We start from the raw sequence: 18866 nt of genomic DNA on the forward strand, positions 1-18866 counted from the left end.
CGCTTTTCAAAACTACAAGAACACTTTATGAAACTATCTAACAACACACAAAAGAAAAGTTCTTTAAACATGAACACATATTGGAAAAGGTATAACTAACAGTGGACAAAGGAAAAGGTAAAAGTTGGAACAGAGAGAGGAATTACACTAAAAACATATTGCAAATTTATAACCAACGTAAATCAAAGAAAACATATACCCGGGTTTTCCACGGGTTCTTATAGTTATGGGACACTTCCTTGACTCTTTCTTATAGGAAGATATCTTCATATGGTGGTATTTGAACTCTATTGCACCATTTTTGAAAGAGTCAATAAAGTGTCCCACAGCTATGGAATCTCATGGAAAACCCTGTAAAGACAAACAACAACAAACCAGAGGGATGAAAACACGGAATCATACGAAGAAACGGATTACTTACTTCCTCACCATTTCCATAAGTACGCTTGATGTAAGTAGACTTTTTTGGTTAGAATTTTGACACAATGAACAGGGGGAAGATGTTGTTAGTGTGTAATAAGAGACAGCAAGGAAATGGCGAAACGATTTATAACCGAACAAACAAAAGAAAAAAGAGAGAACAGAAGAATTAAGATGAAAGAACGAAACGACAGAACGACGATGTTCCGCAGTGGTTAGAATGGGGATTTAGTAACACTGAGACATTCATCTGAGACGGTCTTTTATGTGTGTTTCGCCACAAAAAAGGCCTGTAACACCTACCTCATAGTACCGATGGACCGCCGACAGGTCCAGGTTCTTGTCGGCCCAGTCGCGGCTCACTTCGATCTGCTCGCGATCGTTCAGCCAGCTAAGTTCGGCCGTCGCGGTCGCCAAGAAATCGACGAGCGCATCCAGATCGGACAGGCGCTTGGTCGAGGTGCTCAGCAGCTCGGCGTACACCTTCTGCAGTTGGCTCAGGCGCTGCCGGTACAGCTGCAGCTCCTCGCCGGTGAAGTTGGACGCGTGCCGTTCACACTGGGCTATTTTAGAGTGGAACTGGTCGATCACTTTGTGCTCGTGCTGATGGCGCTCGAGTTCCACTTTAGCGGACGGAAGGTCAGAACCGTAGTCGGAGGTATGCAGTTGTTTCTAAAAGGAAGTAAAGCCAAATGTTATTATGCTGTGGCGCAGCACTCTCTTCGGCAGACCAGCTTACCAGTTTCGATTGGCACCATTCAGTGTACTCTTGCACATCCCGGAAGTAGGGGTTGGTGCCGATCTGTCGCGTTTCCGTGACGACGCGCGTTTGCTTCGTGATCGTCGTCTCTTGCACCGGATAGCTCAGACCGGACAGTTTTTGTACTAGGCTAGTATGGAATGTTGTCCTTAGCTGGGACCAACGTTGGTGTAGCTTGGTGACCCTGCAAATAGAAGTAAAACACACATACATTAGGTGACCTGTCTTCAACACCTTGCATTGCCCATTCCCGCCCCGAGACTTACTTCTTGTGCAGGTCGCTCGCCTGCGGATAGCGACCATCCTTCAGGTTGTGGCAATCGTCGTTCATCTCCTGCAGCGGCTGCTCCAGATGCCGTATGTCCCCGTCCAGTCCCTCGACGATGTTCTTCGCCTCGACCGGATGCAGACGCTCGATGCGGCGGCTTTCCTCTGAGATTCGCGTCTCAATCTTCGTGATGATCGTCTCCGTGTGCTTGTACTCGCGCTGCACCTTCTCGGCGATCTTCTGCAGCCGCTCGAGCCGCTGCACCTCCTGCTGCAGGATCGAGTCGCGATCGGCCAGCGCCGACATTAGCCGGTGCCACGCCTTCTCCAGCGCCTCCGGACGGAGCTCCGTCTCGACGTCCACCTCGCCGATCGACTCGAAGTACTTCTCCAGCTCCTTGTAGATCGAGAAGAGGTGCTGCTTGTCGCGCTGCCGCGGCGGTACCTCCTCGGTGCGGAACCGGTTCAGATCGGTCAGCAGCCGCTTCAGCTCGATCAGCGTGGTCGGGAAGGCACGCTCCTGCAGGAGCGATGTCTTCTCCCGGCACCAGTACAGCAGCTGCTGGGCCTGCTCGCGGTACTCCTGCACGCGGCGCTGCGAGTCCATGTCGAACAGCGGGTGCATCTGCGGCGGCTCAGGGAATACATCGTACAGCGAGCTCAGGTAGGTGATCATCGATTTCTCATCCGGCTCGTTCGTGTCGACGTCTGTGAAACGGAGAGGATATATTATTTTAGTGTGATGTTGTGTCGCCTTATTTTTTACAAATTTTCAACGCTGGCAGTTTGCCTTTTTTGCTCTTAACCCAAGAGCTTCGGGTTTATCTAGTATAAAACATAAAGTGAACAACATTGCTGAGTGTCGTAAAACAGCGAAGAAAATACGCCAAGTAGAAGACAGCATCATGTTACGGTGCCTCAATAATGAGGCATCATACCGTTTACAGCGAGAGGGTGAAATATTGCCCTAAGGGCACATCCCTTTAACGCGATGACATTTTCACGCGGCTACCACTACGCGGATATATTCTGCGACTGCTTTTTCCTTTTTCGGGTCAATCCTACAGCGTGCGGCATTTAGTACACTAAGCCATCCCATACGCATGTCTCAGCATGTGCCTTCCCTTTAATCTGACCGCCACAAACTCTGTTAAAGACGGTCTGCGTCAAAACAGTCCTCTCCCATTTCCCCTATCTCACTGTCATCATCGAACAGGTCCACTCTGCGTAAAAAGAGTGCCTGGGGACCTCCACCAGCGCGCGCGTGTGAAGGCTTTTTTCGTGCTCTTGCAACCCTACTCAAACGACTTAATCAATCGTGGGCTAGCTGGTGACATCCCCCCACCCCTTGCTCCACCACCCGTTACTAGTCGCTCCTTCTCTACCCCTTACCTTCCGGATCCAGCAATCGCGTAACGCCGTACTCCTTCTCGACGACGTGGAAAGCAACCTCGAGCCGCTCCCGCGGTCGACGCGATCGTGATTCTCGCCAGTCGATCAGATCGGGTCGATTCCGGTGGATGAGCGCGGAGAATGCTAAACCGTCGCGCCACGAGCTGGTAAAGTCGTTCACCCGGACGCCCGGGTACTTGGCGGTCGAGCGGCGGGCCCATCGGAGCAGCGCCTCCCGGGCAGTCAGATTGTCCTCTTGTCCGACGACAATGTCGGAAATCTAAATCGGATTAGGGGAAGAAAGAAGGAGAGAGAAAAGAGAAATGTTAGATATAGAACGGATTTGGAATCTATTTCACATACTTTTGGTAACCCAGTTGAGTGAGTGAACAAATAATGATCAATTAAAGGAATGATTTTAATTTTAATTTAAAAAATCATGCAGACAAGAAGTAATTCCTCAAACAGGCAATTGGAATAAATCTCAATAGCACAACCTTAAAATCACCTGCTAAGTGAAAGCCTGCTCATTAAAACTGACGCCCAATGAGCTTAACAAGAGCTGCAAACACAAGCTTTCAAATTCTTTTCCCACGAATGCCACGAAACACCTGGAATTTACAAATTGAAACCGACAGCACAACGCCATCGCGGGACAGAAGCGCGCGAAAGGCAGCCATCTGTAACAATGCTGCATAAAAATGGCACATTTTATTCAGCACAATCGCTTGTCCCCTGCCCTCGCTGAGTGCAACAAAAAAAAAAAGACAGAGGTTAACTGCAACACAGCAGCCTCCGGGAGTGGGATGGTTGTTCTCGCTGGACAATATCCGCATCCGACGCGCATTGTGCTGTATTGGGACCTCTTCTCTCTGCGCGCAAACCATTGTTGCCCGATTTGACTGTGGCGTGACATTTTACATTTTCAATGCCATCCTCACCGCACAACACACTGGAGGGAGAGTACAGAGCACGGCGCTGCATAATGCTTCATTTTAGCTGCTGCGAATCGCAAATCACGATCTTTGATCGAGCAATGCGGTGTGGTATCATCATAGCACGGTTGGAGAGCTCTTAATTGAGTGTTGCCTTCTGGTGTCACCACAACCGGCGATTGATGGGGGATTCCTCTTCAACGTTCAATCAAACGATTTAAGATCTATAGAGAGAGATACAGGCCTCTTCCAATAAGAAACGAAAGCCTTTTAATACGCCACACACAGCATCAGTTACAGCCCGGCCTAAACAGGTCTCAGCGGACTGTGCCTCAATCTGTAAGGCTTTTTAGTTGAATTAGGAAAAATTAATTACTTCATTTTACTGTCAATCTTGCCAGTGCCGCACCACCTTCGTCAAAAGTCTGTACCAGCGGGTTGCGATGCCGCCCGCTTTTGGTCCTCAGCACAAGCCTTTCGTTAATCATCTTGTAAATGATTTATTTTCCTTCTTCGGATCGATCGCTGTCCATGTTGCTGGCATGAGGGGAGCTCTCCGTACCGAAGCCCTTTATTCCTCGGGCAAAGAGAACCATTTTTTTAATGTCATTCGTTACAGGACAGACAGGGAGAATAAGCTGCGTCATGATCGTTTAACGTAGGGCCACAACTGATTGGTACGTTTAAATAGTGATTATAAAATGGGCAGCCGTCAGAGTGGTAGATTTATTACTACCGTTCACATTGTGGTCTATGTGAAGACCATTGTGAAGACCGGTTCTATGATTACAAATTATGCGAAATATTTTAACTTGGAATATAACCTTGGAATTTAAAATATTCTTTAAAAATTGTTCAATATTTGCATAGAATAACTCAATGTAACATTGCAAGTGTATTCCATTACTATTCTTTATGCTATGTTCTCTAGGGCAACCATAAGGCCTATGCAGACTCCAAAGTACCCCCCTACAAGGGTTTTCATACGCTTCGGATATCCCCAAAACGGGAAAAGCACGAACAAAAGTAAACAAACCGAACGATCGTGCAATCTATTATGATCTACGATTCCTTAACGCCAGCCTCTGCCGACGAGCAGGGTCACGTGTGTAATGTAATCTCACGGTGACAGACAGACAGACAGATACAACGAACTATGATCTTCCACTTGTAACTACGCGCGCACACACAGGCTGCAAGTTTGTCGATCGCTCAAAACAAGCATTCGAACCTCGAAAGGAAACCGATACATTGTGTAAGCGGTATCTTGCTGGTCAAGGATCTAAACACCCAAACCCCCAAAACGCTAGCCACCGCATCAGCAGCAGCAGTAACACAAACGAACCGCAAAAGGTGTATGATTGACAGCAGAACTCCGTCAAATTATTACCGCGGCACGAACTTCGGCTTAATGAATCAATATATGCATCAAGGCGTTAAGCCGCTTTCGGCAGTTTGGCGCCTTACCTGACGGCGGCGGCGTCGTCGTGTGCATCGTTTAGCGTCGCAGCGTGTTTTTTCGCTGATGGATTAGCTGTCAGAAGGGAACGATTATCGAAACTCCACACTCGGCGAGGCATGGTTGACTAAACAAACATCTTTATTTTTTGGGACCTCTTTTAGGATCTACCACGGAAGGTGTATCATTTACCACGTTGGATCCTTCCAGCAGCCCTTTACTGCGTTCCTTATACGGTAATGCTAACAATCACCTGCACTACGGAGGAACGAGTCTATCAACTGTTTTGGAGGGATTTAAGTTTCCTGAACGTTTTTATGGTGCAGCAACACAGACAGGCAGATGTTTGGCGCTGTCCAACCGCAAACTGCCCTTGCCCTTAGCCACCCCACAGAGAGGTGATATAAGCGCCATCGAGTATAACCCCAACGAAGGAAAAGATTAAAATAAGCCGTAATAACAAACATCGCCTCCAACACAATCTACACCCGGGACGTTTGTTGAGGGTGGAACGGGGATCCGTTTCTCGGCCCAATGGTAGTTTACATCGTTTTAAGACCGTCGCTCCAAATTCGGCACTCCAAGCAGTGGGTGCCGTCATCCAAGTTTGGTCTTTGTTGACTGAGTAGATTAACCAAGATGGAAAACGGTTCTTTTGAGCTGCGAACGTTAAGAACCTTTTAACATTCAATTATGACATTCCTTTGCAGCAATATCTAAGAGATCCCCCATATAGGTTCTATTGTTATGGTATGCGATAAGAAAAATGGCTGAAATTGTGGTCCTTCGAACCGGATTTTTTTGGGAATATTGAATTTTTACGCTTCCTATGAACTGCTTCGAAAACATTTTGGTAAATTCTTCTTTTTTATCGAGAAAAACAACATTCTATTAACAGCTGTTTGATCAAGCGTCATATGTTGTGGCGCAGCTTGTGCTGTCTGTCTGCTAGCCCTTGCCACCAATCGTCGGTGTTCGTTTGAATCACCGCACACTAACAAACGCGCCACAAGCGGGCGTGTTTCGATGAAACCGGGAGCTTCATGACGCAGAATGGAATGCACTACGCATATTGTTGGTAAATTATTCACCCACGCTGATCATATCGAAGCCCTTTTGCAAATGTTGGAGCTCGCAGTGTACTACTGCACGGTACACGCCAACGATGATCCTCGCGCTGTGCTTGAAGCCAATTTGAGTTCGGAGAGGAAATTATAGCACGAAGAGCAACCATCAAAAGCACACATTCTCACAACCGTCAAGAGTATGTATGTTCAACAAGCACAACTATACTCCGTACCTCTCTCGATCGGATTCAAAACGTATCAACATGCCATGCCGGCTAATGATATTGCCTCGAGCAATTACGATCGCTCTCCATAACGTCATGCGCCTGCGCCTCGTTTGGTGGTGATCGGGGCTCATAAAATAAATATCCTCCGTTTGGCTCAACAGAACCAACCCTAAAACCAACACATCACCACCGCGCCGCCGCCGGCGGGAGGCCAAGCTGTGTATCTTTCATGCCCCAAACTGACAGCCGCGGCGACACAAACCAACAGCCATAGATCATGTAACACACGGTTGTAAACATTGAACGGTACAACACCATTACCAACGTGCTGCTGTGCTCACTGCACACACAGCCCCCGGGGGTTGATAGAGGTACGTGTCGACATGTACAGAGGGCCGTCCCGCTGTGCCCTGTTGACACACAAGCGAGTGAGAGAAAGAGTAAGCTTTGGTGAGAGAGAGTTCGTCGCTTGATGACGAAACTTGAAACCAGCGTTGAAGTCTTTCGATTAATTTGTTTTATAGGACGATCAGCTGAACGCGTGTAAGCGACGAACTTTGAAGCGAAGCAATCTTAACGCAATGCGTTAAATGTAACCTTCGCCGGCAGCTACAAACTCTACGACTATTTCGTGCAATTATTTCCTGTGTCGTAAAATAATTACAAGCCAAAAATAACCTTCACCAAGCTAACGATGGCAAATTTGAATTTTTGATTTTTATAGCAAAAATGATTCATTTCCCGTCAGCAGACCCGCTTCCACTCCCGCAAAAGAAGTTGCTACCTTTGCCCGCTTGCTGTCCAGCCGGCCGGTACGCATGTAGCCAATCTCGGTCGTCTTCACGTCCCGGTTCTGGCGGATCATGTTGTCCGCCTGCTCCTGCTCCTCGGCCCGCGTCAGCGTCGTTATCTTCCGGACAATGTGGGTCGTCATCCGCCGATGACCATCCGCTGCCCGCTGCGAGCTTTTCGTCGTTTCGAGCGTACTGCCGAGCACCTCGGTCGACAGGCGCTTGTTGCGCGTAACCTCCGCCACGACCGTACTGCTGCCACCGCCTGGGTCGGTTTGGCGCGGTGCCGCCGCCACCACCAGCTCGTTGCCGTACGCGAGCGATGACGGCAGGGCCCGCCAGTGGTCCCGGTTGATGCCATCGATCACGTCCGGCAGCTCGGTAACGGTCGCCTCGATCACCTTCTCGTTCAGAATCTCGTGCCGAAAGCGCAGATTGCTATCGTCCAGATTGGTGGTGATGGCTGGCCCGCGTCCACTCGACCGCGAACTGGACCGGCTCTGGACGACGGCGTACGACGACGAGCTGCCGGGATTGTTTTCCCGCTGTGCCTTCATAAACACCCTGCCCCGGGGTCGAAACTCATCGTCGATTTTGTACATTTTGGCGTTGGAATCGTCGGCAGGCAGCAAAGTTCTGTGTCTTCGAACGCGCCACTACGACTACACTTCGAAAATTTTGAAACACTTTACAACACTGTCTTTGATTTCGTTTGTGCGATTATTCGGAAGCATTTAGCAGTTCAGCTAAACGGTTCATCTACACTGACACTGATTGGCACGCTACGAATAGAAAATAATCGGTCATGATACACACTTTGCTGTTGCCTTTAACGCAGCGCTCGCTTTTACACCATTAGATACACAGTTTTGGTCTGAAGCAGATGTATTAAACAGCTATTTTCCAATTCACTTAAAAATCAGAGAGAAAGAGAGGAACCAAGCGAAAATCGAACCAACACACTGAAGATGCACAGTTCTAATCAACGGCCCAAAAAACGGTTCCGATTACGGAAGAAGCTCTAAAATAAATTCACAAAACAGGCATTCACTGTGTACTTAAAATCCTACGCCCAATTTTCCATCTACAAAGCACAAGAACAAAAGAAATTAAAAAACGCCTACCACACATCGCTAGTTTTCCACCTGTTAGCGAACGCATTTTTTTTCTACCCCGTTTGATCCACAGCGGAGTAATTGTTGAAGAGCGAAGAAACCCCTTCTCTAAACCTTTGATGTGTGAGGTAAGAAAAAAGCAGTTTCAAACACAGAACGTACGCATTCGTGAGCCAACGTTTGGTGCTATCTCATGTTCAACAGAGTACGGCACCACAGCACTTGCACGTACACGTTCGTTTCTTCCGGATGTAACGGAACCATGACGAGACATCCGTGACGGGAAGCGCTTCATTCAAAACGGCAACGGGTGGTGAACGATTCCAGAGCCTTCTAACACAAGGTAGTGATGCTTTGGCGTTGGAGAATGGCTTTCATAGGTCATTTAGGCCATAGAATGGTAGTTAACAATTGGGTGGAGTTTAAAGCTCCATTAAATACCTTCTACGTCGTTTATTTTGATGCTCTACGATCGGTACATTTGGAAAGAAATGTTGCTTTTTGATATGGTATATAGCTAAAATTACATTAAAAAAATCCTCACTAAGGAGAGTATTAAAAAAATAGTATCAATCACTTTCATACCATTTTCTTAGTCATTTCAACTCACAATTCACTAACTTATTAACGTCGGATGAATAAATACACCAACCGAGACATTCGCACACTGTCTCTGTTTATTTTGAAGTGAAAGGAGCATCACTGTTTTTTATCTACCATCGTGCAGTCGATTAAAATAATTATCAAAACTGGACATTCCACTGTGGACAAGCAAAGCCCTGCACAAATGCCGGAAATTCCACCGGCACGTTGTACTTCAACACTCACTCACACACAGTTAACACATGTGCAGTGGGTGATTTAGATGGCAAAGATAAAAATAAAAATGATAGATGTGTCACAGTTCAACATAGCAGTGAGTGATGGTGTTTTGCAGCACAAATTCGCCTTTGATGTTGTCATTTATGGCATCGAATTCCTATGCTATGATCGAATATAGCTAGCGATGAACACACTCTGTTCGTGGACAGTAATCTAATCATTTTTAAGCAACATTAATAAAAAAAAACTAGATCAAACTTCAAAATCGTTGCAATCAAGCGAAAGAAGTTTCAAATATTGTGCAACCTCCTGTGCTGACATCTTCCCTACGTCGCGTATAATCCATCCATTCTGATCCGTGTACACTCCAAAATCGGATTCGATATGGGCGTAAAGTTTGGCAAGTGCGCCATCGTGTTGTTTTAGTTTTTACTTGCCATTTGCTGCTGATTCTTCCTCCACCAATAAAAACCCCTGCTGCAATACTGTAAAAGCCCACACAATAATCGACCACACCACCCATTCCAATTCGCTAGGTGGTATTGGGTATGTGTGGGAAGCGCGGCACAGCTCGACCGGAACAGACCGGACCGACACAGCCACCACCACCCAAACCAACTGGGGGGGGGGGGGGGATGATGATGATGGTTTTCGCTCTATTTTAGGTAGCGAATCCCTGTGCTGGTCACACCACCACGTTGCAGTTTCTAACCTATTCACGGTATGTATATGTAAAAAGATCGCTTTTCTGATGATGGTGGTGGGCGCAAAAAGCACCGGATGCGTGTGGTGGTTGTGTGCGGTAGTTCTCCATAAAGATATTTAAATTGCTATAGATTCGTACACAAGCACGGAGGTGTACGGGAGGAGCTGTTCTGGTTGTGCTTGCAGCACAAATCAATTTTGCTGCTGCTGCCGTTTCTAATGTCCACTAAAATTTGTTTTTGTGACGTTTTGAATGCGTTCGATTTTAGCCAGATAGATAATTTGTCATTGCAATGGCATTTACGATATGTGTAGGAGTGGGAGAGGGTTCTATACAAGTGAATAAAAACAATCAATGTTTCTAGAGGGGGTTCGTCGCCTAATCGCAATTTGGATACACATAATCAATTATTATCGATATCAATGAGGTAATGTTCGGTGTTGAAGAAGGATTTTATAACATAATTCTAAAACAAATTAAAATATTCCAAAACTTGTTAAAATAATACAAAAATACTTTTGAGAAGCACTTTCATACAAAACCGAATTCCTAGCCTTCTACATTCCACACCTTCGCAGAGGATGTCGTCTCTATTTCCTTGCTAGATTCCTCAACTCCTATTTAGAACCCTTCAAGCAGTTAGAACGTACCGGCGGCGACAGCCCAAGTAAGGTTCATCGCTTTGCGTTCCTGTAATTCAATTAGCTACCGATCAGTATGCGGTAACCAATGTTCCCCCCAAAACAAAGCAAAAAAAAACGCTAACGTGACCACTGTGCGAATGACACGAGAGACAAGTGCACATAATACACCACACCAGACCACCACAACAAAGCACAAACTAGCTCCATTTGCAAAACGCATTTGTGTTCTGCGAAGGTGTAATGAAAGAACACACAGCAATGGCGGATTGCTGCTCATCTACACAGCTGATAGGTAGATACAGTGTGTTTCGCAACATTCGCAACAAAATGTTTCAATTTTAGGGTTTTTTTAAATCAATATTATTGTCACAAAAAAAAGATACCCGCAACACCTGCTTATTTGTTGATTTACTTCTTAGTGTAACATTAGCGAATTGAACGCGACACCGCCAAACAATGTCATCGTCACGAGCTATGTCGTGGGCGCCAACAAACTTGAATGTGGATCACCAGAGCACAACGTAGGAGGATGTGTGCCTGGGTCGCACTGTGAGGTTGAGTCTCTCTCGGTGAGGAATGATGGTGGAGGCGTTGCTTGCTATTGCTACCAGCGGCCAGCAGCTGCTGCTACTACGCACCACCGCCTCCACACTACCATCTCTGGATCCATCAGTGTCCCACTATCGTTTTGAAGCACCTCACAACACAATGCCTTCTCAACACATTAGCGATGATGAAGGTGTCAATGGTGAACAAATCACCACCATCATCACCCCCGTTGGAGGAACCTACACAACCTACATTTCGCTGCCGCTTCGTCTTCCTCCACACATACCGACCCTGGCGGCAGTACACGGAGCTGCCTTCTTATCGATAACGAATCACCGATCTGTGTACGGTCGATAAGAGATTGTGCTGCTGCTCCTCGGGAAGCTCGCGTGATATTGAAGCGTACATGGTTGCACCTCTTGCAACATCAGCTACGTCAGGGCCTATGGGGTCCACTCTCTCTCTCCCAGCGTTATATTTGTCTGCCTATTGTGACCAATTTCCAGACGCTGCGTACACACATGTCACATGCCCGCGAGGAGAAATTTAATTAATGGTGACATCTTAACATTGTAATACAGGCAAAGGCACAAAGGGACAAGCACCTCTAATTATAGGTGGGGCCACACATAGATCAAACTGTCTCTTTCTGCGTTGGTTTGTTTCTCCTTCTTCCTCTCCTTCTCTGACACCTTTTAACTAGTATGACCTATGTCATTTTACGCAGGGCGCACATTGCTCTCTAGGTGCGAGAGCATTATTTCTTGCTTTATTTTTCCCATTTCACTGTTCACCAAATATATGCACCAAACTGTAAATTACGGTGCAACACGCATACAAACTCCACACAAAAAAGGGCAGGTCCATAACCACCGCAAGGAGAAGCGCAGGTTATTGATATCAAGTTTCACCGGTGTTGTGAGAGCACTTTTTTACAAACACTAACACCCGACACACACTCCTCTGCTGTGTGATGGGCGCTTCTTGCCATCCCAAAACTTCTTCGCGCACCACCCACCCGCGCACCATCCGCACCACTTTGCTCTATAATCACATAAACACACACTGTTGTATTTTTCCCAAACGGCAAGGAAAAACAAATAAATACACAATTGGCCACTTTTTCCAGGACGGCGGTGGGAAAAGCCGTTTTGGAACGCACAACACAATGCGATGCACAACACACCGAGAGAGGAAAGTTTTGGGCAAATCATGACCTTTTTGCGTGGGTTTTTGGGAAAGCCGAAGTCACTTGCAGTCACTGATTTTGTTGATAAAATTTAATTAACAAACAGCTACTTTTTTTTGCTTGGAAAAATATAAATAAGCTATTATTTAGGTCTAAAAAGCACTTTCACAGATTGTCAACAAACGATCCCATTATCCAAAAACATCGAAAAAGCGCAACAGACGACGAACTTTATAACTTCAACATTGAAAGCGTTTGTATCAAATATTGTTCCACTACATTTAAATCTCAAAAGCAACTTAAAACTTTAACACAATCCATTCTTCTTTTCAAAAAATGAAGAGGCACACACAAGTAAACAGCTTAACGTATCGAAACAAAAGGATAGATAAGAGACAGATAGTACACAAACAAGATCGGGCACAGCTCGACTCTCGGTCCGTTCGTTACGTTCGCTAGCAATTGACTAAACCGTCAACTGTCAGACACGCGTACGCGACGGTGTGGACATTGTTGCTTCCCTTCCAGAGCGCTCATACACCAACCAACCAACGCTCCATCGCTGTCGGCTGGGGCGGCTCTCCCTATAAAAGGTGTATCAAGTCGACGCCACCGCACCCCTGCACAGAGGTAGGTCACCACCACAAGCTCTCTTACGTTACTACGCTCTCGGTGGTTGTGGTGTGCAGCCGCCGTTTAGGTTAGGGGTTCTCTCTCACTTTGCTAGATTCCGTTGCTGCGTGTTGGCGGTGTGTTATTGTCGGTGACGTTTCCTACGCTCCGCACTATGACACGAGAGACGGAGGGGGTACACCAAGAGAGAGTTCACCGAATGTGACATATAGGTTCTCTATATTCCCCGGGCCCGAGTGTTCTCTTTTGCAAGGGGGAACAGCAGTTTGCCGCTTGTTCAGCTTTCCACCCGCGTACACAGAGGGCGGATGAAAACAACTGGGTACGCTCGACGAACCACCACACACACACCACAGCTGTCAAGAAAGGTTTGGTCTGATGGTGAGCCGACCCGACCCTTATGGCCGGAAGTGAACAAGTGGAAAACAACGAATGGGACGTGCTGAGAACTCTCTTCGTCAATGTGAGGTTTAGATCTTTCTATTTAACGAAGTTACGAATAAAGACTATCTGTAAATTCATGTCAAACCTTATCCTACTATCCTTAAAATCCTAAGAGTGATGTACGATTCTTTACCAAATAAATCCAATTCTAATTCTACAAACTTTTCCACCGATTCTCACTTCTCAATTCCCGCTCATAAGCGCAACCATGCAGAACAACCGAAGCCATACCATTTCCAATGCACAGCAAAGTACATTGGGCTTTAAAAAGATATCTACACAACTCTGATGACCCCAACCGTACAGCGCTGTACACACAACACACGCATAATGTGACAGCTGGCAGCCTTTTTTCTCTTCAGGTAGATCTCTGTGTTCTCCTGCCAACTTCCACTGAAACACGCGTTCTCTTGAGTTTGCGTAGGTACTTTGCACAGCTTTGCGTTGCATGCCCAATTTCGGATGCCGCCAACAGAGCGAGCGAGCATGCGCCCCAGACATCAACTGCTCGATGCGACCGAGGTAAACACAGTTGGTGGGGGCACACAAACATCAACTTTTGAAGCTCTGCGCATCTCCCTTGCTGGCGGCTTACGCGCACCTACAACATATACAGGGTTACCCCAGATCCTTTTAATTTAATTCTCATACACCGCACGCATATAGGCACCACAGGTCATGGAGTATGACACGGCGACAATACACTCCTGGTAATGCGCATACTACTACTGCGTCTCAAAGATTTATGATCGGTGTAAGTTGACCGAGACCCTTTTTACCCCTCGCGCCCGCCACCAAGAAGGGCCTTCCTTCTCCTCGCGCATGTACTACGGATGGAGAGCCTCCGGATATTTGTTCAGAGCTGCCAACATCTTCACCTGCCGCCCCAAAGTCCATCGCGTGCGGCTACGACGACGAACACACGACCAGGCGCAGCAAACCGCCGTGCGATCCTGACCAAAAATGGTACGATCAAGTTCAGCGCGCGTCTCACCAACTGGTGGATTGATTACGTCACGGATTGTGTCCCGCACTCTGTCGTCCACCTCCTCGTACCTCGACGGCGTGCCGACCCCGAGGGGGACATAGTAAACTCGCCCACAGACGTGAAGCATTCCTCGTGAGGCCTACATACTCGCAGCAGTAGCAACGGCGAGCAAATACACCTCTCCATCGATTGAAGACTTCCCCGGCAGTCGCGTAGGAGATTTTCGACGTGTGATAAGACATTGGACACTGGGGGCGCATGATGAGCGTGGGATGTGGTGGCATATGAAGATCACCGACGCAAGCGGAGGAGAGGTTCTCTCCCTACCTACCCAAGTCAACCCGGCTATGAATTAGGGCAAGGACAAGGTTGCGTTTGCGTCGGCGTTCATAACCAACCAAGGTTTGCTGTGCCAACACAGTTGTGAGTTGTGGTCCAGCGGGGACAACAGAGCAAGGGAAAGATTTTCTAAAGCACATGGCGACCCGAGACTCGGTCACATCCCTCCCTATCTGGCCGCGCAATTGTTCGTAGGCGCACTTTTCGAGCCCCACCTAGCATGGAGGACCGTCGTGAGGTCGGGCGCTCTCAGTCGCGCCATCATCATGTCGCGCCTTTTATGCCTTCCTGCAAGGGCACCAACGTTTTAGGTAGCTCCTAATCGGCCGTCCAGAGAGGTAGGCTCTATTAAACAACACGTCCTACACATGAAGCGTTTACATTGATGATCTAAGGGCGGTTTGATCGATTTATAGTCTCTTTCCACTGTTTTGGAGGCAAACGTATACTCTCTCGTTGAAATGTCTAATGTCCAGAAATTTCAAACCAATGGGAATATAAAACTATACTGTTTATTTACTCACTCAACCCCGGTTGCCAAATACTTATCTATGAACATCTTGCGCCGATCAAACATATTGGACCGCTATCGCTTACCTGAAATGAAACAAATGCAAAGAAAAAGGTGTTAATTGATTCTGTTCAAACTGAGCCTTCCGATGCTTCCCATTCAGGAAACGGAAAACAAACATCGATTCAACATTGCGCAGGCTTGAGTCATTTATTGTAAAAATGGCATGTACAGTTAATTTCCAAGCGTAGGAATGAAGAGCTTACACAGTTCCAAATTTGAGAATAGCACGCATATTGATTAGCAGCCTATATTAGCATCATGGTTCAATTTTGGTAAATATTGCATGCATGATGATTGGAGTGAGACTTGTTTAGAGCTTGCCTAAAATGAAAACCTTACACAAACGTTACAAAATACAGCTCCCCATAAGTATCTTTGCAGATTAAATTATTCCTTCCTGCATTAAATTGTGTGTCCCGACAAAACAACACCCATTGTGATACCTGTTCCGTCGCTTCCGGTAAGGGAAGAAAAGCGTTCAACAGTACACCTCTCACAGCAGAAACACACTTCATAAAGTCTCTTTGTTTATTTCTTCTTAATGCAGCACTAAACGCACCAGAGCATACAGTCACCCACTACTACAACAATTTGCATCCATTTTTCATACCGCACACCCAGGCGACGACGACAGCTTTTCAACCTTTCCGTTGAACTTTACGCTTCGTTAACTTGCTAAGACAGCACAAGGCAAAACTCAACAGTACAACGCCTCCGTGCAGAGGAAAATGTACGACTCCGTAAGGGCAAGGCGAAACTTTTGCTTTACGGAAAGTGTTTTTCCTTAAACCGTGCGGGTCATTTCATTCTGTATTCGCATGGCTCGGTCCGGTGCTCCTGTCGTCTCATCAACAGCTGCCGCTCGGGACGGAGCCGATCATGGTTCCGGTTGAAAGAACGTTACGTAAAATCAGCTGTTAGTAGAGTTGGCGCATGGCGGTGGATACACAAATGTTATGCCAAACGGTTTTTCAGTCCAACATATAGCTGCTAAGCGGGTCCTATTGTTTGTCCCTCATACTCAAGGGGATCTGGGGGCTTGCGTTAAAATTAGATTCACAGAATCTTTCAAACAAAATTGAACGCACAGGAATTTATGATACAACGATAAAGCATTTATCTGACGACGCAAGGTTAGTTCACTGTTATCATATTATCAGTACGCTGGGATTTTGTCAGTCCCGTGCCGTATAGCATACGTCAAAAGACACGAAAATAATTTGCCAGAGAAATAATACAACTTAAGCTGCGCCGAGCCACTTTATCAAATTAGACAATTTATCTTATCGATCGAGTTCGGGAAGGTTTCTAGCTCGCTTGTCGACTGTTTGGAAAACAGAAAGGAAAGAGAAGAACGTGAGAATGGGGATCACAACTTCACGCTTACAATCATTGCTTGAATTGCTTTGATGTAGCACCATCGGCCGACCGACCCATCAAAACAATCAACCTAGTGACCTTTTTGTCTCATTCAACAAGCTGCAGCACCCCCGGGTGATGAGTGATCCGAGTTAGAAGAAGTTTGTACCATCTTAAGCCTAAATCTGCCCACAAACACTTCTGTAGATTGCACACCGAGCTGCTAAACATTTTGTCTACAGCAGCAGCCATCGGCCAAAACAAAAGACTTCAATGCTAGCAACAGCAGCGCACGTCAAAAGCAAGAGACGAACCCACAACAAACACACACAAAACGCTCCCACCCGTTCCAGGTGCTATTATCAAAAACATTTCCTTTCGTTTAAATTGCTCCAATTTTACACATAACAAACATTGTTCATTGTCAGAAAGTTTAGCTTCTTCGCTTCGGCTTGTGCCGCTCCGAAATCGTGTCATCCGGGGGGCGGTTTCGGTGGGAGCTACAATTTTGACGGAGCACAACGGAAATGAGTTTTCCCTTGACGAGAGAAGGAAATACACAAACACACTTATACACACACACTACTGTAGGAAAACATCTCAATCTGAGTGTGATCATGGAAATGAAAGTTCGAACCGGCCGGAGCTTAAAGTCGACGGATTCGCCAAAAACCTTCCCTGAAAGCGCGCACGCCAAAAACAGTCCAATTAGTGGCGATGCGAATTGGTTTGCCCGTTGGTGGTTTTGCGTCGCTAGAGCGTATCGCATACGCTCGTGAACATCTGATGAGAGTGTTGCTTTTTGGCATTTTCCTATGGTTTAACAGAAAACAACGACAAATGTCGCCAATTGATGTTAATTTTTTTGGGTTGGCTTTGTTTCCCATCCGCCATATGTCCGAAAGGTGCCGGACGAAATTGACCATGCCTTGGCTTTTATATCTGCCTCATTTCGGTACAGATTTAGTCAAAACGAAACACTACACTGACATTTAAATGTTAAATGTATAATATTCAAATATTTTTTGAACACTATTTTTTTTCATCCCTTAATATAATTCCGCTTAATAGTCCATTGGACAATGAAAATAATTTAAATAAGCTTGACAGGGCGCAATCACCAGCTCAGCAGGCACGCGATTACACCCTCCCTATTTTCTCTATCAACTTTAATTGGGCCCATGTAAATCCTTGCACATACTTGCAAGTTTTTTTCTCCATCTATTCCAACCTCTTAGCGCTAACGCCAGTGAGAGCTAATGGTTATATCAACCATCAGCTTCATTGCATTTAAATGTCGGGTTGCGGTGAAGTACAAAAGAGACCACCGAGACCGCTGTAGAGCAGATGCCGGCTCCCGCGCAACCACAAAGCATGGTGGTTGATGTTACGCGCATTAAAGCCCTTGTTTAGTCGATACATGCAGCTAAACGGCTGCTGCAATCACGTGTAAATCGATTTTATGCAAAAATCTACATATTTCATTCCCCTTTCCTAGCAAGCCTTTTTCTCGCGGGTGGACGCATTTAAATGTTGAAGGACTGCATTGATACAGAGTGCCATTACATAATGCGATTTTTTATTTCAATACATATTTTCAGGAATATTTTGCATTTCATTCTTCTCTATTTGATTCCTATTGCAAAAAGGGAAAAACATACTTCAAAATGACAAAGCAAAGTGTCACATTATTTCCTCAAGAGTCATGTTAGCGAACAATTTCATGATTAATTCATTTGAAATCATTTGAATAAAACACGACCATACACACTTCCATACAATGCACTGTTATCAAGACACTCAAGACCGCTCTGTGTTCTTACCGTGAAGGATGAATAATTGCATTCCAATTAGCATCACTGCATCATCCATTCTACTGCAGCCGTGAAGGCAATCAACTATCGATCAACATAAATCAACCCACTTCAGCCGTAGTAGGATAATTCCAGACCGAAAACATCCTCCGCAAAAAACAGGTCATATTCAGTTTGACAAATAAGCAAACAACAATTGCCATAAATTGCCTCACATATCTGCCTGCTATATCCGAAACAGAGCACTCCCGTTCACGATCGTACCTTAGAAGGATTTAATGCATTAAACATTTGTTTTCATAAGCTTTTGAGATGAAAATTCAATATTTATCATGCCCACAGGGGGTAGGCAGAATCAATCGTTCCAATTAA

General features: G+C 46.1%; 1 protein-coding gene across 49 annotated transcripts in view; it reads right to left on the reverse strand.

The window, feature by feature from the left end:
- The window catches only part of LOC121600004 (dystonin), a 198590-nt gene that overhangs the window by 60508 nt on the left and 119216 nt on the right, over window positions 1-18866 (reverse strand). For 26 of the 49 annotated variants that reach the window (XM_041928224.1, XM_041928222.1, XM_041928223.1 and 23 more), the window contains 5 exons: window positions 2840-3119; window positions 1447-2155; window positions 1160-1364; window positions 724-1092; window positions 422-460 (listed from right to left, as the gene is read on the reverse strand). In XM_041928224.1, the coding sequence (XP_041784158.1) occupies window positions 422-460; window positions 724-1092; window positions 1160-1364; window positions 1447-2155; window positions 2840-3119 (1602 nt within the window). Of the gene's footprint in view, window positions 1-421; window positions 461-723; window positions 1093-1159; window positions 1365-1446; window positions 2156-2839; window positions 3120-7311; window positions 8101-12740; window positions 12855-18866 lie in introns of those variants that run through there. The other 23 variants (XM_041928238.1, XM_041928239.1, XM_041928234.1 and 20 more) reach the window with 6 other exon arrangements.

This window comes from Anopheles merus, chromosome 3L, assembly GCF_017562075.2.
Source record: "Anopheles merus strain MAF chromosome 3L, AmerM5.1, whole genome shotgun sequence".
Lineage (NCBI taxonomy): Eukaryota > Metazoa > Arthropoda > Insecta > Diptera > Culicidae > Anopheles > Anopheles merus.